Source organism: Neopelma chrysocephalum, unplaced genomic scaffold (genome assembly GCF_003984885.1).
Source record: "Neopelma chrysocephalum unplaced genomic scaffold, ASM398488v2 Primary Assembly neopelma1_142, whole genome shotgun sequence".
NCBI lineage: Eukaryota > Metazoa > Chordata > Aves > Passeriformes > Pipridae > Neopelma > Neopelma chrysocephalum.
The window spans coordinates 385,079-412,185 of NW_020897804.1; the positions used below are offsets into that span (position 1 = coordinate 385,079).

At 37.3% G+C, this 27,107-nt stretch overlaps 1 protein-coding gene across 8 annotated transcripts in view; it reads left to right on the top strand.

The window, feature by feature from the left end:
• Positions 1-27,107, top strand: part of LOC113975665 (DNA polymerase nu-like) — a 108,998-nt gene that overhangs the window by 40,498 nt on the left and 41,393 nt on the right. For all 8 annotated transcript variants that reach the window (XM_027699897.1, XM_027699898.1, XM_027699896.1 and 5 more), the window contains 3 exons: positions 11,881-11,938; positions 13,446-13,523; positions 13,952-14,066. In XM_027699897.1, coding sequence (XP_027555698.1) covers positions 11,881-11,938; positions 13,446-13,523; positions 13,952-14,066 — 251 coding nt within the window. The remainder of the gene's footprint in view (positions 1-11,880; positions 11,939-13,445; positions 13,524-13,951; positions 14,067-27,107) is intronic.

Below are 27,107 nucleotides of genomic sequence, written 5' to 3' on the forward strand. Positions count from 1 at the left end.
TGATCTGTGGTACTACAAATACTCTTTCTGAAAGTTTGAAGTCTGTAGTCAGAATTGGATTCCAACAGAAACAGGATGTTCTACGAGGTGTCTTAATAATGATGAGGAAATATGCAGTGTCCCATTTTTCCACTGTTCCTTTCCTTCACAGCTTTTAGGAAGTTTGGCAGAGCTGATGCAATGTGAGGAGCCAGACGCAAGTCTGGGAGCAAGGATATGATTGCATCTTTGTTTTTTTTCCCCCAGAAGTGAGCCAATAACTCGTCTGCTTTTGAAGCTGCACTGTTAGGAACATAATTTTTGTAAACTTCTTTTCATAGAGCATCCAACTGAAAAGAATGTTTAATTGGATGGACAGTATGGGTCTTGCAATTGCATCGATATTAGAGTGTGTTTTCTTTTTTTCTTTCTTTTTCTTTTTTTTTTGGGTATATTTATGGTAAAGCACTGGGGATAGAGACACATAAGACACATTACAGGTTCATATAAAACATCTTGTCAAAAATCTTCTATAAGGTCACTTAGGCTAACAAAATAATTTTTACCTAAGTATACTCTAAGTATGCTTTTAACTAAGTATGGGCTTCACTAAAATAATGGTAGGTTGTCTTAACAGACATGAGAATGTCTGTGTTTTCTTGGTCCCTTGAGTCAAAGCAATTTAGTGTTGTATTTTCTAGCCAGTACAAAACACTGTCACTCAGAGGAGCTGATGTGCTGTTAGAGAAAGCCGGAGTGCACATCCTGTTTGTTGTGGTTGTCGGTGTTCTCCGAGCATCTCTTGCATCCAGAACATATTTTTGTGCCATGTTTCTTTTCGGTAGATTTATTCCAATACTCTTGAGTCATATGGTGATTATGACTGCACTGATAGCACTAAAATAGTATCTCATTTTATGAGTAGAGTTTTGATATTTTTCCAGTCTCTTTTGTTGCTTTATTTTTTTCAAAGTGTGTCTTAGTGAAGGCTTTAGCATTTAGAGAAACTGTATTTACAGTGTTAGAGACAGAAGTTCTCTGTTTCCTCTTTCTTCCCCACTCATCACAGTTGATGTTTCATGACAGAGAAATTGTACTTAAAAATGAGTGAATGGGTGTGTTGACAAGAGTTCAGTCCAGTTGCATTCAGGCTGAAATTTTACACTACCTTAACATTATGATGGAGTGTTCTGAGGTATTAGTGTGACAACTACAGTATGGAAAGTCACTCTTGGTCATTTCATAACACTCATGTCTGCTGTTCCAGAACATCATCGTGTTGATTTATTATCCAAATGCAAGAAATAAGGTTTCTTCATTACAGATCTTTGTTCTTTCAGCATCTCAAGTACACACTGGCCTTTTCTGTGTTATATGCAGGTCTTTGGCATTCTCTGTTGTGATGCTGCTGATTTGGATAGATTCATTTATCTCATGGTGAGTGTGGTATATCCAATACTAGGATTACACTTGATAGCATGATTTGGCTCAGTAAAGCTTGTAGCATCATCTGGGCTGTAATTCTGTCGGAACAAGAGCAGTTCAATCCTATATATAATTTCTCTTCTATTTGGAATTATTAATGTATAGCCACATATATCTGCTTCTATGCAGTAATATACAAAATACTTGCATTTTATTTATGCAGGATAGGATAGTCTGTCATGATTTCTTCTACAAACTGAACATAAGCACAGAAATAAACAGAGCAGTTAAAATTGACAGCTCAAAAATGAAAGATTCTCTACAACTTGGGGTAATATCAGCCAAAGTATTTTTAGCACATTATGAAATATTGACTATGGAGGCTGAATTCCTCCTTCACTCTCCTTTAGTTTCTGAAAAAAATCCTCAGAGAAGCTTAGTTTTGTAGAAATGTAGAATGGAAGAAAAAATGTTCCTCTAGAATTTTCCTGTGCTAGAGAGAGGATGGCACTGCATGTTTCCACTTGTGTAATTAAAATTAGAAGATAATACATTTCAATACACTACGTATAAATTAAGTTTCAGTACTTAAGCATCTACTACTGTTGAGTGGGCTTGGTTAAGATAGTTGATTATGTGCTGATTCATTTTATCCTTTGAGTGGCCTTTGTGAGCAATGTTTTGGGAGTGCTGCAGACAGAAGCCAAAACTATGCCCTGATCTCGTTTTAGAAATCCATGCTGGAATACAGCTAGAGTTACTGACAGGTTATTTTTCTCTAAAATGTGAGTGTGACTGCAGCACATAGCTAACCAGAAACAAAATTAGCATCCTCTTTGCCAAAAAATGGCTTGTTTTGATTAATGTAGCTTTCACTACCTTACAAACTCAAAGGTGTTTTAAAGTGATTGTAGTAATATCTATTACTAAATATTCTGTTACAGAAGTTAATCTACGCACTTTATTGTATCTCTTGGAATTTTATTAAGTCTGATTCCATGTAGTTTTAGAATAGTTTAAGAGCAATGTTAACATGGTGTTTTGGTTACAAGAAACAATTAGTGCCGTTCGCTCATAGTCTGTCACAATCTTTGTTCTTCACTGTTTATCCATTCACATTTCAACTCCTGGCTGAGCACTTTTCTTATGCCTGATATTGGCATGTGCAGCATCCCCTGATGCCTCCACTGGACACAGTCATTTTGCCTCTGTAAGCTCTGAGGATGTAACAGAGCCCATGTCCTACTGAGGTCGTTTTCTCACACGTAAGGCAGTTGCTCAGATTGAATCTTCAGCAATGTGCACAAATATATGTAATCTTTATATTAAGTATCTGTGTGCATATTTGTTATTAAGTTTTCTGTTGGTACCATTTGTGAGTTAAGATTTTAGAAATTCTGCCTGAAAATTTGTTTTGTTTTTCATATGAAGTACTCCATTAGTGGGAATTTTAGATACACACCTTAGGAAATACTGAAAGCTTGGAAATTTATGTTCTGAGGGGACAATTAAAATAAAAATCTCAGACACACAAGTTATCTCTTTTTTTACAAACTCTCAAGAGTGAGAAGTGTTACTATATTCCTCTAATGTCTGAATTCCTTTTTGCAAGGACAAAATATAGTCTAATTCTGGTCTCAGCATTTTCATTTCACTTCCATCAGTTTCATTATGTTTTAGCATAACAAAAGTATTTAAATAGTTTATTTTGCTGTACAGTCACATTCTTCTACTGTACAATCTTCTTTCCGTTTGTATCTCAGCAAAAATTACTTCAAAAGATCTGAGAAGTCTGACAATACAAAAACGTGAAGGGGACAGAAATGAAGAATGATAAAAAGAGAATGGTTTATAGGGGAATATCAAAAGTTAGGTACATTAAAGGAGACTTCTTGTCTTGGATGGTCCAGTCTTCACACAGTAATGATTTTCCAAAGCTCTGTCATTGGCATTCCAAAGGATTTCAGGAAAATTATCTCAACAGCTTTTCATCTCTATTACATTCAGCTTTCCTTTCTGACAACTCTTTTTTTTTCTGTGTCAGTGAGTGGAAAATATGCCAATTCCTTATTTCCTCAGCAACTTTTCATGAAACTTCAGGAAATTTCAGGCAGAGTTTTTGGAGATAGATGCACTCTCTCGAGTTGGGAACAACAGTGAAAAAACATAGTGGTTTGTGTAAATGTCACTGAAGACGAACAGAATAGGACACAGCTCATCTTGCTGGGTCCTGCGTGGCCTTGTCCTTAGTGCTCCTGTACCAACACGATCATCTGCTGGCTGAGGCTCTCAGGAAGTTACAGTTAAGGACCCCTTGAGTCAAGTCAGGAATTGTCCTTTCCTCACTGCGACCAAAGAAAGAGATTTTGCGTATTTAGGTTTCCTTTAACTCCTTCCATCAGCCTCCCGTTCACAGCCTTTTAAGAGGAATTCCCTGCTAACATATGCTCCATAAATTCCTCGGTATGTGGAACAATCTTGTCTGAGATGCTAAATTTTACCCTTTTTGTAAAACAGCTGTTACGTCTTTTCTTTAGACAGTAAATTCTTCCAGCCTGCAAATCTCGTCATTTTCTGTGTGTTTAAAGGTCTGGTATTTGTACCTTTGGACAATATTTCCTTGATGCTGTTTGCTTTAAAGCCATAATGTGCAGCTAATCTTCAACTATACAATATTTGCTGGCTCCAGCTGCCCCTAAAGGGTTGTTATCTCTGTGCCTTAGCTCTGTCTTTTTCACCAGAACCAATTTGTATCTTCTTGGAGTTTATCTCGGAGTTGGAGCTTCCCGTATTAATGAACATTTTAACTGAGCTAATATTCGAATTTTCATTCAGGAAAATGAAACAAAATGAGTAATAGAATTTAGTCAGTTTATTTAAGGGAAACAAAGCACTCTTTGTCTCTTGAAAGATGCGAAGAGCTGTGTCTGTACAAACCCCTTTGCTTGCTGTGCATTGGTTAGCAATTTGTCAGTATAACCAAGAATCTGGGCTGAAGCCATGATTTGACAAAATAACTTGTCACAGAACATGTCAAATCACTAAGTTAGTAAAATAAAATATTTTTTGTCATTTTAAAAATCACTCATCAAATCCTTTTTCATGTGCTGCTACATCTTTATTCCTTGAGGTCATTGCCAGGTCTAAATTTCAAAGCACAGGGCAGAAAGAGGATTAGTCATAAGAAATCAAATACACCATTCTTATGGCCAACTCTCTGAAGTAAAGAAGTCAGTAATTTTGGTTGCTCCTTTTTTCTTCCCTTGTATTCCCTTTGAAAACTACTTAAGCTTGTGGGAAGGGGATGAATTGCTTCTAAATTTCCCACTTGTCTGACCCCTAAAACCTTGATAATTCTGTGCTGCTGGCTGAGGCAAGAGGGGAATGCATTACTTTTGAATGATTGTTCTCTGCTGAAAAAATGGTAACTAGTACCAAAAATGAAGAAATCCTTTACCAGAAGTCTGCATCATTCTGTGGTTCTTGGCAGGGAAAATAGATGTCCTTAATTTTCAACAAGCCACTAGGTGGCAATTTCAGACAAGTCAAGATTTGCTTAGGAATGCATGTACACATCCATACCAGGCTGGCATTGCTTTTGTGACCTTGTTCATTTTCCTATTTTCTCTATTTATTGAGATGCACGGTCTATTTTAAAAATTAGATCTTCAGACTGTCTTGAAATTGTGTTTCATATAGAAGTCACAAATATAACTTCTTATTCCTTTACAATTATAAATAAATGCTTGCTATGGGCAATAATTAAATGTGATAATTTTCCAAAAGGGAAATCTGAAGAGGTTTGTTTTAATTATTTCTGCTGTGTAATTTCTCAGGAGTGAGTTGCCTCTGACTTTGGAGATGCCAGACAAATTGAGTGAATTCGATGTTACGAGTGCCCTCAGGATTCACAGTCTTCTTGTTCTACATTGGAAGAATGCTCCTTTGGGCAGGGTGCAATTTTCCTTGCTAATTCTCCAGAAGCTTTGGCCTGCAACAATGGAGCAAGCAGAGTGTTGATGCTTAAGGAAGTAGCCCACTGACCCTGTGCTTACATTTCTTCTCAGACTGATTAAATGAACTGTGAGAGCACAATTTTTCAATAGGGGCAGTCCCATGTAGAGCAAGAAAAGACAACTGAAAAAGAAGGAATGGAAAAAATTTCGAAGAAGGAAATAAATGGGAAAAAAATCCACTACAAGAAAAAAAACCACTCAATCAGAAATATGGAACATGAAGCTCAAGGGAGTTGTCATCTACCTATCTATTATCATTGTAATGAAGTTTGGTCTTACAGACCAAAGTCTTACTTCTGCTCCAAAAGTATTACAATGAGAGTCATCAAAGAGATGCCATGGATTTACAAGTTTACTTTGTGTTTCCTTGTGTAGAGTGAAGTTCTTGTTCAAAGAGAATAGTTGTGGCCTAATTAATTTCATAAACTTTTTGGAGAAGAAGATACTAAGAGAAACTCCAGAAATTTTTGGACTTACAATGCTCCGTTTTTTGGTGGAGTGCTACATTTCATGAGATAAACTAGAATTTTGCAGCTCTGAACTTTTTTCAAATGGAAGAGAAAATCTGGGTTTTTCTCAAGTATGAGGGAATAATTGGTTTCCTAAAGCAACAGCTATTAGAGTAATTAAATCCAACAAGACCACAGTCTCAGTAAATATTCTTGCTTGTAAGAAATGCAACTAGTTTTTGCTATTTGTTGGCAGTGGTGGCTACAGTAAAACAATAATTAATTCCTTTATTTTGGTCTGGTGTTTGGCACTGTGCCTCACTAACAGCAGGTGGGTTAGTTACCACATCAAAGCACATGTACAGGATGACTCCACCTGATCTGACTCCTTCCTGGTATCTGTTTGGTCTAACTCCTTCTTGGTTTTAGCCTTCCCTCATGACACATCTGTCCTGTATACATTTGTGAATGGATACGCTTATCTTAGTAGTAAGTTTTGTCTCCATTCTTATTTTTTAGTAAGACCTTAGAACAGTGTGGGAATTAGTGAGAACCAAATGTCCATAGAAAAGTCTGCAGCCACCTTTGTGCATTCCCATTTGTTTCAGTAACTGTGAGATTGTTTTGTTCCCCTCCCTGCAGTTTGTAGGTCTTCAGACAGTCACATTCCATGGATATTTAGAAATGTGGCTCTGAGCAGTTAGTAGATTAATGAGACATTTTCTAGTAAAAAAAAAAAGAATATGTATATAGCTATTGTTGGCTTTGCATACACAGATGGGCGTCTATTCTGAGAGTTACTGGGGCTGGCTGAGGTTAGTTGCTGAAAGAAATAGCAATTTATGCTACTGAAAATATATATGAGGAGGAGGAAGAGAGAGGTATGGGTTAGATGAATCCATGTGAAAAACTATAAGGAGAATTATAATATAGGAAATATGATCCACAAACCTACTTGACACAGAGTAAAAAATAATTAAAATGCACCACCAGATTCTGTGATTAGGTGAAGTCTGTGCTGATTTCAAAGGTAATGTATCCAATATATATCTGTATACTGTAGTGCTTTGAAAGAAACAGAGTACTGGTTTTTAACCTAGGAAGGAATAAAAAAATCAGTGGGAAATGTAGATGTAGAATTTTGGATACCAAAAATGGAAAGCTCAAAAGAGGGTGTAACTGAACTGAGATGCAACTCATCAAACTGGGAAACTGTATATTTGTTTGACTTTTATTAGGTTTTATTTTCCTTGATAATTCTACTCTCCTTGAATACGGTGAACTACCTTATGGATTGGAGCATTGTTTTTGCAAGGCCTGAAGCTGTGTTTGTGAGGCATTAGCAGAGACATAAAGAGTCCATCAGTTCTGAGTCTCCTTGCCAAAGTGAAGTCTGTCTTTGCTTCTGAATAACTCTGTGTACACAAGCAACAGCATAGGCAAGAATCTACATTTCTTCACCTGAAACAGCAGATAAAAGTAGAACGGCTTTTAATAAAAGCATTTTCAAACTCAAGAAAACAGGTTTCTAGTTTTGTGCTAAAACACTGGTTGGGATACACCGGGATTGTCAGTGAGGATGGATTATAGTGGCAAAAAATGTGATTATGGAGGTAGGAGGAAAGAAATCAGCAGTCTGTTTTTCAACATGTACAGTTTTAATCTAGTGTTCCTAGTGAGATTTAATTTTTTCTGCCATGCCTGCTTTTTTTTGAGCATGATGTCTTCCGAAGGGTTTAACTAAAAAACAGTGATCCAACAACCATCTAGATGCTGGGAAAGTGTGTTAAGTAAGTGAAATTGTAGAAGAGGCAATGAATTGATGGAGTGCCCGGTCTCTGTGTGGCAGTTCCATTGCCAAAGAAAGGTGTCAGCATTGGACACCCAGGAAGAAGACAGCCAGTCTGTGTTCATCATACCCAAAGTGACTTTAGTGCAGATCGGATTCAGTACTTTTTTTTTCCTCTAAGTTTGGTAATTATATTACCAAATTTAATCTTTAATCATTTAATACTTGTGGAGGAGAAAGAAAAGGCCTTTACTGATGACAAAACGGTGAAAAAGTAAAGGGTACAAATGTAGGGTGGGTTTTTTTCAGCTTTCTACCAGTCATGATCTGAGATTCAACCAGTGTACTTTATATGTATATAAATGTATATTTCCTTAAAATTTGCTTGGAAATGAAACCAGGTTGTCCTATGACTTTCCACTGCCTCATACCATTGAAGACTTCAATTCTATCTCATTCAGAAATCATGTGAAGTAGAGAGAAGGCAATAGGTTGTCACTGGGATACATGACTTAATCAATTACAGTGATGCTATAAAAACAGAATCATAGAATCATAAGATCATTGAATTTTGTCAGGACTGCTGGAGATTGTCTAGTGCAAACCCCCTGGTCAAAGCAGTGTCCACTAGAGCAGGTTTCTCAGGACCATGTCTAGTCAGATTTTGAATATCTGCAAGGATGGAGGCTTCACAGCTTCTCTGGGGCAACCTCTTCCAGTATTTGACCACTGGCACAGTAAAAAGGGGTTTTTTATGTTTAAATGGAATTTTCTGTAATTGTTTCTGGTCAGTGCTTTTTGTCCTGTCATTGAGCAGCAGTGGCAAAGAATCTGGCTCCATATTCTTTACACCCTTCCACCAGGCATTCTGAGTAAAGTCTCTTGACCTGCTGGTGATGCACTTCCTGATGCAGCCCAGGATGCTCTTGGCCTTCCTGTGTACAAAGGCTCATTGCTGGTTCATGTTTAAGTTGTTCTTTGCCAGGATCCACAAGTCCTTTTCTGCAAACCTGCTTTCCAGACTCTGAACTCTGTGGGATCCTGATTAATCCATTTCTACAGCCTCTTGACGTCCCTTTGAATCACTTACCTGATGTATCAAGCACTCCTCAGGGTTTTGGATTGCCTGCCATCTTGCTGAGGCTGTACTCAGTCCTGTCATCCAGGTCACTGATGGAGGTGCTGGGCAGTATTTGCCACTGGGGTGCCCCAGGAGTGACTGGCCCCCAGCTGCTCTTTGTGCCGCTCACCAAAGGCCTTTGAACCCAGCAGTTCAGCCAGGTTTCAGTCCACCTCACTGTCCACTTATCTAACTTGCACTTCATCAGCTTCTCTGAGGCTTTTATGAGCAATTGTTTTGAAAGCCTTGCTGGAGTCAAGGTAAACAACATCTGCTGCTCTCCCTGCGTCCACAGAGCTGGTCACTGCGTCGCAGGAGGCTGTCGTTCGTTAAGCATGATTTCCCCTTTCTAAATCTGTGCTGACTACCCCAGGTCATCTACTTGACTTTAATATGTTTGCAGATGTTTTCTAGGATTATTTGCTCCATCATCTTCCTGGGAACTGAGGAGAGGCTGATTGGCCTGTAGTGTTCTGCATCTTCCTTCTTGCCCTCATCTCCCCTGATCATCACAGCCTTTCAAACATACTTGAAACTGGGACCTTGACTTCATCCATCCTTCTATCGATTGGGGCCTCTTTAAATTAATTCTCAATTATGGTGTTGGTTTTTACATGTTTTTAATATTTTTTTTTAATAATGCTAGAGTCTTCTTGTTAATCATCTACTAGAATAGCTTAATGGTTTTTTCCCCCTCACTCAGAAACAATGAAGAGAAGTATTAATAGTTAACTTTCATAACCAGATTTTCCATCACACTGTTTCAGGTATATTCCTATTTGTCTGTTGGAGCATGATTTTTCAGAGAGAGCACTTTTGTTTCTCTGTAACTTCTAGCAAGATGTGAATGTCCTTTTCTAACAAATAAGGGATAACTGTCAGATCTCAAATTGGATCTGTGAAGGTTTTTCCATAAATACTTGAAATAAATACTTAAAAGCAAAAATACAGAGGCTGTATTATTATGTAGTCCAAGGTGCTAATGTATTGAAGCCACCTTAGTTTTCCACGTCTGATACAGTAAAACAGTCACTTGACTCAAGCAAAGCAAAGCTTCCTATTTGGAAGGCTCTTGTGAGATTGTCTCCATATTTCTGATTCTTTTAAATATCTAGAGTAAATTTATCTCATCAAATTTGATGATCTAAATCTTAGAATACGTCACCTCCAAAGTGATCTTAGGACAACTTGTAAATATGTGTCTTATACAGATAGATTGAGCTACCCACTGGAGATTCCTGTCCTTGTCTGCTGGCTGTAGAGGGATTCTAGACAGATAGTTTAAACCAACCACTTGCCTAAAGACATCCAAAATTAGATGAGAGGAATGTGATAAGCTTTTCCAGTAGCTTAAAGTTGAGCATTACAACTTTCATGTTTCTTGAGCTACCTCTTTTCTGCAGATTTATTCAAATTATGAGTTGTTAACTAATTTACAAGTGAAAGGACATTTTGCACTTGCAATTACTAGTGTTCTTCAGAATTATTAGTAACACTTTTAAAATTGCATTAGAAGCAGACTTTGTGCATATGCTCTCAATGAAAATAAGGTAACAAATATAGCGATTTATTTTTGTGTTGTAGATAGATTTTGAAATACTTTTTTTTTCCACTTTGTTTACGATTTTGAAGCGAATGAGATAAGGAACAATAATCAGTGAGAGTAACTGTAAATAACTCTAATCTGTGCTGGAAGTTATCTGACCAAGTGCATGTCACAATACCAGTGTAGACCCCAATGAAAAGTCCACACAGTTATCTCTACTGTCAGAATTATTCTATAAGTCAGAATTAAAATGTTGTGGGTTTTTTTTTAATATATGTGTAAAGTTAGGCTCCCATATTCATGTCCAGATACGTAATAAAGGACTTAATTTTCTGAACTTCTGAGGATCTACCGTGGCCACTAAAATTGCATATTATTCATATGAACAAGCACTGATTCTCCCCAACTTATTGATGGAAATTGATCGTTGCCAATAGGAATGTCAGTTTTGTGCATTTCGTATCGATGGACTGAGAGCAGTGTTCCTAGTTTTTTCCCTTGCTGTGATATTATTCTGAATATTATGTAGTAGTTTCCTGTGTCTCTCTCTGTATCTGGCTGTGGCAGGTGTTCAGCTTTAATACATTTAATTGTACATCTTTAAGGATAATACTAAGACTAGAAACGATACTGTTCTGGTTTGGGAATTCTGTTCTTTTACTTCTGCTTTAAATTTCAATAGCTTTGCTGCCTGATTACATCCCTCTTAAGTTTAAAATAACAGTTTTGAGTTCAAAGTTGCATAGAAAATGATCATTCTGATTTGGGAATTATATACCACTATTCACACCCTCTGGATTCCCAGTATGACATACCATTAGTGTGTTCATCTAATTCCTGAACCATTTGCAAATTAATTACATGGAATCACAAAATCAGAGCTTGATGTACATTAACTCTTGTTTCTAACCTTTCTGGATGAAGAGGCATAATGACACAAAATAACAGAAGGGAGCTGTGCTGTGTCTCTTTCCTGCTTTACTGGGGATTTGTGAACCTGGATCTTGAAAGAAAAATCTTCTGCTATTCCTACTCCTGCATATTGGTTGATAAACATAGCTCTCACTTTTAATCTGGACTGATGTGCTGTAGTCAAGAAAGAGTTCCTTTTTTATTTTATCACGCATTTCAAAAAAAAGGGGGAATAGATATTGGAAAAATTTCTAGAGGCTGAAGAATACTCTGTTCCCTTAGCCTTTCTTTAAAGTAATGCACTGTATCCAAAAAAACACAGGTTAAATAAGAAGAAAATTATTTTTATTGGATTAATAATTATCTTCCATGGTGAATCCAGAGATTAGGATTTGGAAAGGCTGCTAGTGAGAAATTGTTCACAGGAGCTTCCAATTTTCAAGGAAGAGTGAATATTCAAAAGTGACTGTAGATGCAGAGTGTGAAGATTCCTTTGAAAGGCGAAGTGGTTAATCTTATTTATTATATGGGAAAAACTTGTTGGCATTAGTATCACTAATGTTCTTATGGTGGTTTTAAACTTTTCAAAAACATGTTTTCATAAACTTTCACTTACTAAGCATTTTTATTTTTCCTATTTGTAGAACATTCAAGGTATCTCTAAACATCCAGTTAGAATTACAAAGAAACAGTACATAAAAGGTAAAATGTGGATTTTTTTTAATAAGTTATATTATATTTCCAAGCAGGCAAATAGCTCCAACATCAACAAACAGAATAGATGATTGATGCTTAGTTATACATTATCATTTAAACTGATGACTTCTGCTGGTTGCTTCTGAAAACAAATTTGCTCTTTCAACATTGATCTAAATAGTTACAAACTTTTAGATTTTTTTTTCTTTCCTTCGGCTACCTCACTGTTTCTTTTTCCAGATGAATTATGCATCTTAAATCCCTTAAATATCCGAGGGATGATTTTGTGTGCATTCAGCTCATGAGGCTTTGCTTGAGGAGATGTTAAACCTAAGCCATTTAGTACAACTAAACACCAGTAGTTAGTCAGGTGTGTTTTTGTTAACAGAAGCAAATTTAAGGCAGATAATTCAGAGAGAATCAAAGTAAAGTCTAGAAAAGCATGAGCAAATTGATGAAGAGAGAAACCCACAATAGCAGATTCAAGTATAAGAGAGGTATTTTGGAACATAAACTCTCCTTGAACACCTGCAGCCACAGCTGGGCAATGCTGCTCATTGTGGTGCTTGGTTCTCAGCTAAGGGCAGGCTTTACCTTTTCACAGCTATTCAATTCCTGCTTTGGAAATAACACAGATCATAAAACAGGAGGCTAGGGAAGATAATGTAAAATTTTGACATTAGCTTTATTTTATCCACATGGTTCATTTTTATAAGCATTTTTTAAAAGTTATTATAAAAACTGTATGAGAAGGAGCTGTGTAAACCTTAGGTGCCAGAAATAACTGTGGCACATGAAACTTCCTGGAAGTTTTGTTAATGAACCTATATAATATGTGCTTCTCAAAAATGTAGTTTCTAAGTTTTACCTCTATCAAGACACACTTATTTTTTCCACTTTTATGTTGACTAGCTTGATTCTGTGACATTTCCAACTACCATCCTTCTCTACACCAAATCAAGTGGTATTCCCAGGATGCCCTCAGTTTCTAGTACCTTGCCAATGCACATTATGGCTTCATGATATTCTTGGGGATTTCTGTCATTACAATCTGGATGCCTGTGACAGCTGTATGTTCTCAATATCATATTCCCCTACCACCTGTAACTCAGAATTTTATTATTAACACATTGCTGCAGCGTGTTCAAAGATAAGAAAATACATTTTTTTAGTTCATTTTTATAGACCCTTCTTTATGAGTGCCTCCTTTATTAAGTGATCCATGAATAATGTTAGTTATTGCAGATATTTGTTACCTCGTGTTTCAGAAGGGTTTGGATTTGGTAAAGGAAGTGAGCAGTACTGTGAGGATGAGTATGGTGGAGATAAAGTTGTACATGACTGATATACAGAAATAATTGTGATGCTGGCAGTTTTTACTCTGCAAGGTTGCTTGCACTGCCATTTCTGTGGTGTTAGTTGTGTGTTTGGTAAGTCATTTGCAACCTCCTATGGTTTTCAACACAATATTTTTGGACTGGTGTTGGTACTTAAATGCCTATCTCTTCTCTAGGAAAAGAAGAGGACATAGTAACTATTTCTCCAAGAACATTGTTTGTTTCACAAAAAGGATGTACATTTTTAGCAGCAGGTGAGATAGTCTGTGTCATTTTTCTCATACATATTAATATTTGCAGTTCTGTCATCTCTTTTTCCCCTCTCCTTTGGGTGACATATTTTACAAGGTTGTCAAATCCCTTAGTATCAATTAATATTGTTATATGATGTGTACTCCTTACTATGCTTCAGAACTGGATGATATTTAAGCCTTGTCAGTAGAAACAAAGAGCTAATAAGATTAATTGGCACATGAAGATAATGGAGGAATCAGGCACCTTGTGATCCATAACTGGAATGTAACTTCTTAAGGATGAGCTTCTTACAGGCGTTTGTCTTTTTTGAGCATGAGGAAATGATTGAACACTCCAGGCTTACATTTTAATTTGTGATAGTTTGGTTAAAATGCAGGTACGATTTTAATTTAGAGCAATAGATTCATTTTAACACTCTATTTTCTAGATTTTTCTCATATTGAGTTAAGGATCCTTGCTGACTTATCATCTGAACCAGAACTTTTGAAACTGTTCCAAGAACCTGAAATCACCGATATATTTTCCACGTTGGCTTCTCAGTGGTAAGAATAAATGTTGCGTATTTTAATAGTAATTACACAAAATAGTAAGTATAACCTAAACTATTGTATTACTGTGTAATAACAAAAGACTGCATTTTGCTACAGTATCTATTTTATTATCTATGGATGACTTGGAAAAAGTGGTACTCCAATAATTTAAAAAAAAATAAAATTCTTATCTCCATATCCAGATTATTCTTTACTGATTTCTTCAGCATTCAGATTGAAAGACTAACTATCAAAAAACAAGATGGACCATTAGTTACTTAGCTGTTGAAGGTGTTTCTTATTGTTGTTCATATGATGGTGATGCCTAAAAATCTCACTTGAGACTGGGACTCCCCTTGTGCTCAAAAGTGCCTGAGCATTCAATAAGTGGCAGGATAGATGTCAAGAAGCTTGCGGTTTGAACAGGTCAGAAAAAGATTGAATAAAATGCTGTAAAATAAAGCTGACTGAACAGAGTGGAGTCATGTAAATATCATTCAATGTTCTTATTTTCTCTTTTTTCCCCTCTCTTATCTTTTTATCTCCATTTTTTGTGGGAAGATTGTTAGCTGAAAATGAAAGCAAAAATAGATATGATTGATTCACCTCAGTTCTTATTCTACAGTTTCTAAATATTTGCAGACATAGCCTTCCCAACCACAGTATTTCCTACCCACTTCAGTAGTTCAAAGAATCTTAGAGTCCTAGAATGGCTTGTGTTGGAAGGGACATTAAAGTTCATATAGTTTCAACACCTTGCCATGGGCAGGGACACCTTCCACTGGACCAGGTTGCTCAAAACCCCATCCAACCTGGCCTTGAACACTTCCAGGGATGGGACATATTTTCTAATATGCTCTGAAGTCATGCAAAGAAACAAAATGGAGCTCAAATTATAATTATCCTGCTACCAACAACTGAATCAGTGCTTGAGGCATGTGCATTCTGGGAGAACATGACTCAAGATCACAAACATTCCAACAAATATATCTATGGAAAGATCACCTTTATTTTGGAGTTGCTTATAGAAGCTTCTATTGATCCTATAATAAATTCTTAGCTCTAAGTAATATCACTGGAACCTCGTGATGGGGTTAAATCCTTATTTTAGTTTGGTGGTTTATTGGAAATGTATGCATGAAGATGAGTCAAATTTTGTCTCAACTCTGGGCACGGCTCCAGAAGTACCATTCTATTCAGCAATCTCACAGCTCTTGGCAGCCGTCAACCTCTTACGGTTGCTACACGGTAACTTTAAATTTAATGAAATATTACAGGCAAATATTTTTATCAGACAGAATTGTCATGGTGTGTCTACAAAATCATTACATAATGGTTCTGCTGACTCTTCTCTTAAGCTTCAGGAAAGCTAATGCTTGGAAGAAACTCTTTTGTCGGATCTATTATATGACTGTTATTAATCACAGAAACATGAAGGATGTGTTTAATCTCACCTAACCTTGGACATTTGTCATGTACTTGGAGAGATTCATTTGACCTATTGTTGATGTCCCCTGTGTAGTAAGATCAATTGCACCTTAAAAGTGACTTCTCACCATTGAGAACAAAGTAGATCTGGGGTGGCCAGCTCAAACGTAGGCATCTGTATTTGTTCTGACAAATTGAATTCCTCCTATTGGATCAGCTCCTAGTGAATTCACCTTGGAGTTTTGAGTTTTGTCCTTAATTTCTTGAGTGCCAAAGAGAAGACATAAAATTACAGGCTTCACAGATGCTTTCCCATTCCAGATACTTATTCATCTCTCATAGTCCACTATTGATAAATAAAATCTTCATGGCCAACAGTTAACTTCATTGTAGTTGATTCCGCTCCGTTGGTATTCGAACAAGTTATGAGAAAAGCAAAATAAACAACAAACCTTTTATCTCCTCTTGGTTTCCTGGTTTTCTCTGAGTCTTAACCCTTTAAAACCTGAGCAAGTGATGTAGTAATGGACATAGCAAATGTTTTGTTCTGTTTGAAGGAATTGGATGTTGTTGTTATTTCTAAATATTTTCTAACATATTTTGGACAATTAGAAAACTTTGACCAAAAAAGGTTTTTCCCCTAAGAGATCTATAAAGAATGGATTAGTTCGTGAAGCTCCCTCTCAGAAGAAAAAACTGAGATAGTGTTAGTGTCTGATAGCATTTCAGCTTCTGAATGCATGTCAGTTGGTATCTTTTAACAGATTTTCTGTACCTAAAAATCCTTAGACTGATGAATGTTAAATCATAAAATAGAAAATAATATATTATTGGACAGAAATCTGAACCACACTACAGAATCCAGCCAAGTTTTATACCAGTTTATTCACTTTTTCTCATGGCTTTTCCACTAAAATGTAACTCCATTCCTTAGCTGCCCTTCAGGTTAAAACCTTCTATCTGAAATCCAACCTTTTGAAAAACCTTTACAGGCTTTTTATAGCATTTGGCAACGAATACACATGGTGGGCAGTTTCTGCAAAGAGGTGAGCTCTATGAGTTTCTGATTGAATTAAGATCTCTTATGTATAAAAGCTTTCCTTTCATAATTTGGTTAGGCATGCTGTGCTGTGACTCAGCCTATTCCTGGGACCTTGGAGATGCATCCCTCTTGGAAATGTGTTGGATCCATGTTTCTATTAAACATCATTCATATGGAATCTTTATACTGGTCAACAGTGCAGGGCATAAGGATGTGTCAGCCCAAATATGTCTATAAAGTGTATTCCTATACTTTATAGGAAAACGCTGAGTGGAGGTACTAACTTTCATGCTAAAATTCAGTATCACGTGCAACACCACACCCAACCCATTACCCCAGCTGAGATGCAACCTCTCCACAAGGCTGTGCTGGGATCTTGTGCTCCTGTGGAGAGCTCACAGAGACAGCTCATTTCAGGAGTGACACATCCTCCAGCACTCTGGGCTTCCCTGCACTGTGCTCGTCTGTTTGCTGTAGACATCTTTTTAAGTATTGTGTGTTCTCTGGGGCAGAACTGTCTTGAAATTGCTATTCACATAAAACCCTCAGAAGCTGCAGCTGACTACCGCAGAAGCACAGAATGGTTTGGGTTGGACGGGGCCTTTAAAGATCATCTGCTGCGCCCCCCGGCCATGGACAGGGACATCTTGCACTTGACCAGGTTGCTCATCTCTGCCTTGTACAGCCAATATATTTTCTGGTCATCTAACATAGTTACCCCAGCTAAAACTAGGATATAAATAGACTTTAATGTTCTCTCTTATATGCTTAGTACTGTTCCTACTGTTCTCCTGTCTCTGTGATGATGATCGTGAGGTATTACCAAAATTATCTTACAGTGATTATTGTGTTATGGCTTATGAAGAGAAATCCTTAAAAGACAGGTCAGCACCTGCTATTACAAGAACGTGAAGAATCCTTTATGTTAATGACATACTTGCTACTGAACACATGGCAGAGTTTCAAGGCTTGCCTAAACTTTTGAAAATTCATAATATAATGGATTCCAACTACTTGCAAGATCACCTTGTGTTATATTGTCTTGATGCCCTGTGAGAGTTATAGCCCTTTTAAATCCAAATCATCATCCCAGTGCTAAAGGTGATGAGAGCTGTCCTGGCAGCTGTCTGACCAGCCAAGAGACCTAACTGCCACTAGACATCCAAACAACAACAGATCTCAGCATGAAATCGCTCTCACTTCTTTAATGTAGCTTTTACACAATAAATGAAAAATAAGTAATTGTATTTAAAATGCTGTTGATGGGCATATCTTAAAATCAGTTTCAAAGATAGATACTGAAAACAAAGTTTGCAGTCTTTTAGGTAGTCTGCGATTTATTTCTTAATTAGAGGTTCAGTGATTACCAATCCCTTTCAAACTGGTCCTTTGTCACCCATCTCAGTAGGTTGTTGTTCCTCTATCACAGTATATGCTCATATTGACCATATTGGGTCAAAATCCAGGAGAAGTATCTTGATTTAGGTAAGCACTTAAGCACACCATAAATACATGATTTCATCCTATTTGACTTATACCTACTTTCCTTCCTGAGTGCTTTTTTGAACTGGGATAGTACTGCTTCAGAGTTCCTATGACTCAGGCATTAAACTATACGTATAATATTTGGGCAAGGCCTTTCCTCTGTTTCTTTAGAATCTGTCTCAGAGAACTGGAGATCCCCAATAGTGACAAGTTCCACTGCATTCAGCAGAGCACAGGGTCGTGAGGGCAGCCTGGCCTTACAAATGCAACTGGATTTTATGGCCCTAAACTGACTCAGTCATTTTAATCTTGGAGATGTTGTCACTGTGTTCCAGTGTTTGCTACAGACATCTCTGATATCTGCAAATTATATTTATGTGCTATATTTTAGGTTATTGAACCTGAAATAGAACACAAAACCCAATGTTGAATTGCCAAGCTCTGTATTCAGTGCCAAAATGTGCATCTGAAAGGGTGAAAAAGGCTCTGGGTTGACCACAGAGCCATCTAAGAGAAGTTAATGAAACATTCTTATCAAAGAAGTTTGCATTTGAGCTCCTGTTAAAAAGCTGGAACAGAATGACAAGGACACCCATGGTCCAAGCTCTATACCTGCTAGATAGGTAGTGTTCTTTGAAAAAAATTGGACTCACTCTTTTCAAGTGTCTGTGGCCCAGCTTTTGTTTTATAAGAACTGAGTGCTTGGAAACCTCGGTTTGACCAGTTAAATCTTAGAGTATTCAACTCTCTTCTCGCAGGAAAACACCAAGCAAGGCCAGACTTTGTGTGTTGAAGCTGAGAGTCTGTTCAGCAAATATTGTAAAGTTGAAATAGTTGGATTTTTTTACTTGAGAAAAGATAAGATTTAGGAAACACATGATAAAAATCTTCAAATATATAGGAGGTTATTGCAGAGTTGGGTAGAGAGTTGGTTCACAGTGTTGTAAGACATGTTTCAGTTAAGTCTTTTGAATACTAAATATGATAAATATGGAGATGCATTATCTATAAAGGCTGTGGAATTTCCATCACTGGAAGGAATTAGACAATTAGACAGATATTTCCAAAGATAGCTGAGGCAATTTCTCAGTCTCTCTCACAACTGTCTTTTTATGAAACTGTGATTTTATTGCAGATTGCTTAGAACATTCAGTTGAAAAAGGGATTTCTTTATTTCAGTCCCATTGGGGAGATTATTAGTTTTTATTTAGTGATTGTTTAATTCTGTTTGTTAATAGTAGCTACAAGGACAAAAATAAAATATTTATGACTCTCACCTGAGTACTGTAAATAGAATAGTGAGTCCTTTTGTGTTTGTTTTTCTTCTGAACTCAGGGGGTTTTTGCTGTTTTAGGGTGGCTTGGGAGTAATTGTTTTTCTGTTGAGGTTTTTGGTTTGGTTTTGTTTGTTTTTTTTGCACAGTAGTCCAATTTCTGTGTGATCTTGGAGGATGCCAACCTACCTTGTGGTCCTGCAATTAGTGTGCTTTAATTCCATATGAGTGGGAGGCAGAGTTGTGGATGTGAATCCCATCAGGTATAGAGACAACTGAGTTGCTGTCCCTCAGAGGCCAGGCAACAATTCCAGAGTGGCACCTTCTTCACCTTACACTAAGAAAAAGTCAACAAATTCAAACCCGATAGCCAGAAGCTCTCAGTGTGATCACATTTCCGAAATTGAGTCCTACAGGAATCACTGAGGAGGTCAGGTGGGCTCAGAGTGAGTCTGTGATGAGCATGTGCACAATGTAGAATTTTGGGAGCCTATTGAACTGTCAGGAGGGAAATGTTCCTGAAGTACCCAGACACTTCAAGGACATCCAGAATTATGGGGCCACTTAATGGAGTGAAAGGGGTTGGTTTGCTGGTTTGGATATAAGCATCCACATTAATTTCTTGAAATTTGTCTGGGTGTCACAGTTCCTTATGGAATTGCCAGTATAAGTTTGTAAGAGATGGGCTTCAACTGAGACTGTCATAGAGAACTGGCCAAGAAATAAATGTAAGGTTACTGCTCTAAGGAAGCATCGTCCCAGTAGCCACGTCAAACTAAGTAGGTAGATGAAGCTTCAAGTGTCTGCTTTATGTTTTAGTCTGTAGAAAACTATTACTGGGTGTGGTGGTTTGGGCTAGGCCTTCCTTGGTGACCAGTTTGTAACCAAGGAAGGGTCCAGATTTACCCAGTATTCCCTACGATTTTTACGTAAGCCAGACTATAAGAAGAGAGGAGGAGAGGCCTTCGCTCTCTTTCCTTCCGGCGGCTTGGAGGTGCAGGTTCCCTGCTGTTGAGTCTGCCGTGTTGGGGAGCGAGGCCTGGCTAGGCCTTGCCAACCTTGGGAGACAGAGGTTGCCGGCGATCGTTCCGGAGCGACTCTCGGTTGTCCCAGAAGAGTAGTGAGATATCTTCTTTGCTAACTCTTTTGTTCTTTAGTTACTAGATCTCGGGCTACTGATTGGGATATATATATATATATATATTTTATTTTAGTTTTGTTCCTTTTCCCCTTTCCCTTTCCCTTGTGAAATTGTATATAAGTGTAAATATATTTATATATATCAGTTTGGTTGTCCTCTCTCTCGTTTTCGGGTTTTTCTTAGTTTTTTCTCCCTCTTCTCCCTGAGGTTTTTTTATTGTTGGGGGGGGGGACTTCTGGTGGTAAGGTTTGGAGACTTGGCAGGGAGCCAGCTTCAAACCATATCACTGGGTTATGCTTTTACCTAGTGAGTGATTCCTAAGGCACCCATTGGCAAGTGCCAACAAGATATGTTTGCCATCTCTAATCTTAGCTTCTGTTTAGATGTGTTTGTCATAAATGGCCTAGCAGATTTATGAAACCATTGTGCCCTTTCTAAACTCTAACTATGAATTAAGCTGTAAAACATGTAGACTCTATATCCTCATAAACCATGAGGTTCAAAGACCTTGTAAGCAGATTCATTACAAATGGATTGAAGAGAAAGTCCAGAACTTCTATATCCAGCAATTTAATTATGGGAATACCTGGGTGACTTATAGTCTTTAGGAACAATATTAGCATATGAAACAAAAAATGTTCTCTTGACCACATTATTTCTCTGAGATTTAATAAGGTTTCTAGATTGTTTGTGTTCATTTAATGTTATCTTTTCATCGTAAATATACCTTTTCTTTAGATGATATTTGCTCTTTCAGAAGGGGAGGAATTCAGAAAGATATTTAGTAAATTGCTTACAGTATGGTCTACTTGCAAGCATAAATCTACTACTACTATGAACTGTGTATTTTCATTTCTGTGAGAGCAGAAAGATAATTGTCCCTCTGCACAAACTTTTCCACACAGTGATAAATTACCTGGGTATTTTCTGTCATATATTCTATGTTAGGTTGTCTTTTGGGCCAGTGTAAGTTCATTGTAATAATATCCAAGTTGGCCTGTGCCTCAGAAAAATACCTTTGTAGATAAAACTGTTGGACAGTTGTGAGTTAGTTTTAACTTATGTACTCTTTTTCAGTTTGGAAATCATAGAATATGAATCAGAGAACACACAAAAAGTTAGCCCATGTGCAATGACGTTTCCTTATATTCTGCAGACAATACGAAAAGAATATAAAGAATAATAGAGTAGAGAAATTTAAATAATCTCTACTAAAAATACTTATGTTGTACTTTGTAGTAGAGGAATATCTCTAATACTGTTCATTATGCAGATGTATTTGTGTATTAAAAGGTAATTACCTGAACAATCTGATAACTGCTGCCATTCTAGTATGAAAACAGGCATTCTCTTTAAAGTATTAATTTCAACCTCTGAACTGTAATTTAACCTGTGGACATTAACTGCTGTTGGTGAATTAAAGTAACAAGGTAATTAGTGGATACTCTTTAAGGGTGATATTTCCTCTGATTATACCAATGAAAGGACGATTTGTGACAGTTGTGTACAATGCTTACACTCATGGCAGCGTTTGAAAGAAGGCTGAAGAATTTGATAGTGGCCTAGTTGTTCTTGTTTCACATTGAGATCTGAGTTTTGTAAAATCCAAACCACAAAATACTCCCTCCTCTCTCATCTGTCATCTGTTTCCTCATATTCATGCTATTAGTGCTTTCTTTTGTGTGATGATGGAGAACAGCATGAATACACGTGTGTCTTCCAGGTATTGAATTTACCTTCTAGTAAGTACTGGACACAATAACCGTTCACCTGAGCCTGTGTGGCTTTCAGAGTTAAGAAAAAATGGCTGCAGATAAGAGGACGTGTCTCATTATTTCTTTTTAGCAATTGCAGTTTATATCTAAAATAAGGAAATGTGTAATTATCATGGAATTCCAAGGGATTTATAAACTCTTAACCACTAATCATTTTGAAAAACAATTTCTTTCCATTTTTATAGTGTGGGATTGGTTGGCTGATGCTTTAAGACATGGAAGGGTCTTTAGCTTACATTACCCTTGCCAGAATCAGGGGAACTCAAACACTTCATTTCCAGTAATGTTGGTAACTGCAGACTGGTTATAAAATGTTCTGAACGTAAAAGTCCATCTTTCCTCAGCTGGTGTTTTTGTGGGATCTTGATAAAATCTGTTGTGAACTGTTTTTTTAAGAGACTGACATGCTAATATTGGAAATTACTTGAGAAAAAGCCTAGAGAGAAACAAAGCACAGAACTACTAGGGATTAGCATATTGAAAGGAGAAAAGGGGGGGGAGTTGTTTGTTTGGGGTTGGTTTTTTTGTTGTTGGTTTTGGGTTGTCTTTTTTTTTTTAAGATAAGTTCAACAAGGTTTGAATAAAAAGATGACAGTACAGAAAGGGTTGTTTTGTTCTTCACAGACTGTCTTCCTCCAGGAAGTGTGAAATTTTATTTCTTTACCACCTGCCAAGCAGGGACTCAAGGAACTGATTATATCTAATAATGGCAAGGTGAGACAAACTGTTGCACACTGTGGGTCCAGTATGAACTATGTCAAAATAGGGACTCTTGTTTTTCCAGCCACTTGGCAATTCAGGATACTTCCTGACAATAGCTCTATCTGTTGATACCCTGCTGAGTTCTGAAGAACACAGGAAATAAGCAGGGATATTTTGGATATTCCTGAAATTAATCAAAATAATTCCTCATGGGCTGAATTACACAAAAAGATACTGTGTCTGTTTGAAAAAGATAAGGTCAAGTATAAGTTTGCACAAATGTTTGGTGGTAGGCTGACTAAATATATATACACCTGCCCGTACCCGTTTTATACAACTTTGTTTCAAATACATTCTTTTACTCAAATAGATTAAAGATTCGTCCTCGGCAAAATAGTCTTTTAGGTTGCTTCCCATAAATGTATGGTATAGCAGGCTTGGAATTCAGTCAAGCTGCCTACTTAGATAGCAAGATCAAAGGCCAGTTAATCATGGTTGAGATAAACAGACCTTTGAGAAGCAAAAAACACATCTGTAGCTAAATGCATTTTAAACAGATATGAATATTTGTCCTGCTATATTAATTTTATGAAAATATTATCAACAAGCTCTTGAAAGAGTCATTATTAATCAAGACATGTCACCTGGATGTTTGTTAGGTGATTAGGGAATAATTAAATAATCATGCTTATCCAGGTGGATTTCTACCAAGGAGACAGAAAGAGCTTTAGCTCTCCTCCCATCCCCTTTAGCAGACACACAGTTACAAGATGCAGCCACAGGGTTACACAGCTCTCTCTCTCCCAGGTAGCGATCTCTAATTTTTTTTCTTTGTCTAAATAATAAACTATACTAGTTTAGGAGTCTTAGAACTCCATCTTTGTCTAAACATTTTTTTTAGGTAGTCCAGGCTATTTCATGCACTTCTATTCAGATGTTTCTATTCAACATATTGTCTCTCGGATTTCTTTCTCCACTTTTTATGAGCTGAATGTCAAGTCTAAAATGAGTTTGAATTAATTAATTTCACTTCATCTGTTGCAAAATGACAATATCTTTGTTTTTTTGGAGTTGCAATGAAGAAGAGACATTCCATGCAATTGAGCACATATAAGATGGTGAAACTGTTTTGCAGTATTAATACAAATTAGAGAGACATGGCTGCTCTTCACTGTGCAGTATTTATAGTTTCTTCTAGAATCCTGCCTTTGAAGAGAGTAAAGTTTTCCTGTGTATTACATGGCAGCCCCCTTAAATAAGTGTAACTGAGTATCTCTGCTGAGGTCTCTGTTTAGAAATGTATGACCCTGTTGTGGTCTTTCAGCTCTGAGGTTTGGCTGTGTAGCTCAAGCAGTATTGATTCACTGTAAATCTGGAGGTCCCAAACTCAGAGCAGCCTGCTTGGAGTTTCACTAAGGATTAATTTAACTTTTCTTTCATTGTCATTGGATTTGCTGGTTTTGTAGTCCTGTTACAATTTTTAGTTAGTTTCAAGGCTTCTACTTATTTTATTTTGTTGAATAGATTCTGAAAAAGCAATTTTGCAGTATGTGTATCATTTTAATTCTGATCAATATCTAAAATGTCTCTCATTTTGTGTCTTGCATCTTCCTTTATTCAGAATGTTACTGATAAAAAGTGCAGAGTCAATAATTTCTTTCCTAGATGCAGTTCAGAGAGAGACCCAATTTCAGTTTGAATGGGAAGGCATGCTCCTTCAAATCAAGTGGCATTCAGGGGCAGGTACTCTGCACACATCTAATGTGCAGATACTACTCATTATGAATCTGGTGTTTAATAACAACTTGTTTGGTAGAATGGTTTGAGTGAGGCTGTACCACTTGCAGCTCCTGCAGGTGTGTCACTGCAGATTTCTTAGGATTGTTCTTGAGAATTTTTTTAAACCTGTGATGCACTCCAGTATAAGCTTGAATTCCTGTGAGAATTAATGAGTTCTCTTGGGGTAGGAAAAGGTGCTGGCAAGGTGACAGCAGTTATTAAGAAAGGGAGAAGCATTCAGAAAAGAAGCTTTAGGAAAAAGTAAGGCAGGATCTCTGGCACTGCTGGTTAGTGCTTTGTGCTTGGTGAGAGTGTGCCTGGTCTTACACAGCAGTAGAAGACCAGAAAAACCTTTTTGGTCATAATATTGTTGCAGGTGACAGTGTCATAAACTTCTTTTCATAGAGTGATAGGGTCTCAGAAGAAGTTTTAACCTACATAATGCTATTGCAGAGATGTTGAATAACCCATTCCTCTTCTGTCTAGAAAAACACCTTTTACTTTCTACCTGATATTTATTCCTACAGTTTATACACCCAAATTATTCTTGCCAATGTTGCCCATTAGCTTTATTCACTCTTTTTGCCTCCTAGTGTGTGCTTAGTAGAAATACTTTAGGAAGGCAGTCAACAGTGTTCTCAGCCCTCATTCTTTAAGGAGACAAGACAGGCTTTGTTAGGGTATTTGTCATCTAAATACCTTAATAAACTAGTGTTAGGAGCAGCTAGTTATGACTACATGTTGATCTGTATTTCTTCTTGGCGAGGAAAACGAGCCTCAGTGGCTGTTTTCACTGAACTGCTTTAGTTCCCAAGGTCAGCTTTGCTGGCTGGCTCTGAAATCTCTGCACCAGAGCAGAGTCTCAGGAATACTTGTATTATGGTTCAGAAGCACAACTAAATTGTGGAACAGCCGTGAAACTGAACTAGCAGAATGATGAATAAAAAGCGAAGTATTGACTAGAGAGACTACTATTTTAATAAAATGAATGCCAGGGATGTCCCTGGTTGCTGGCAGTCAAAATCTGGGGTGGTAAATTTGCCCCAGTCATGTTTGTGGCTCTGGACCAAACGATTCCTGAAATTGCATTTGTTTTTCCACAGTCAAACCACACTGTTTCCTAGTTGTTCCATGATCAATTATTATATCTTTTCTCTGTTTCTAATTCTTAATCCCCTACTTTATACAAAAATTCTACTCTAAAATAATTCTTATTTGCAAATGAAATAGGTTACAGAAAGCAGTAATATTTATTATTCTTTAGGCTCTGTGAAAGAGCTTATTTGCTAGTGGTGTTCAGCCTGGAAAAGAGGATTTGAGGAGTCCTCGTTGTGTCCTTCCAGTATGTGATGGGGGCTTATAAAAAAGAGGGAGAGCAACTTTTTACATGGACAGATAGTGATGGAACAAGAGGGAATGGTTTTAAACTACAAGAGGGGGGATTAAATGTTAGGAAGAGGTTCTTTACTCAAGGGGTGGTGAGGCACTGGCACAGGTTGCTCAGAGAAGTTGTGGATGCCCCATCCCTGGAAGTGTTCAAGGCCAGGTTGGATGGGGCTCTGAGCAACCTGGTTAAGTGGAAGATGTCCCTGTCCATGATGAGGGGTTGGAACAAGGTGGTCTTTAAGGTCCCTTCCAAACCAAACCATTCTGTGATTCTATGAAAATAACTGTGAAAATAACTATAAAAATGCTGAAATTTGGTAAGAAAGTAGGATGTTCAGTTTGCCTTCCCAGAATCAGAGTTTGAAAACATTTTAAGCTCCAAGTTCAGCACTCATGGGTGTTGGTGTGGAATATTTTAACAGTGTTACTTTTGCAGCAAAGCAATTTCTATCTGTTTTGGAAGCTCACTTGCTATGGTTGATATTAATGAAATTTAACACTTGTCTTACTTTGCACTCTGACAGACTGTCTCTATGGCAGCTTATGGAAATTTCACCTTGTAGTTTACAGTTTCTTGGAGAAGGGCAGCTGTGACATTATTTTGGACTGGCAGATAATAAGGCGGAGGGAATAAAGTCTTCAGGAAGCATAATGGCTTTTGTTTTTAGAAGAGCTAAACAGTAGCTTTAAATAAACTAGGTAATTAACTAGAAGTTTAACCAGACAGCTTAATTTTATGTCACATTGGTGGTGTATTATCATTGCCATTAAATGCTTTTTTAGTCTTCTAGAATAAATGAAAAATAAAGTTTTAGGATTGCCACCACCACAATTAATGTGGAAGCGAGTGAGAAAGCAAGCTCTGAGGAGGCTGAACAGTCCTCAGTTTTTCCATGGTGTCTGATAACGTTTGACTTTGCTAATTTCATAGAGAAGCTTTCTTGTGCATGAAACTCTGTCTCCAAATAGTCTTCTCCTTCTAGAGTGACTTTGATAAAATGCACACTCCAGAGCTCAGTAAAACGTTTCCTTTTATTTCATT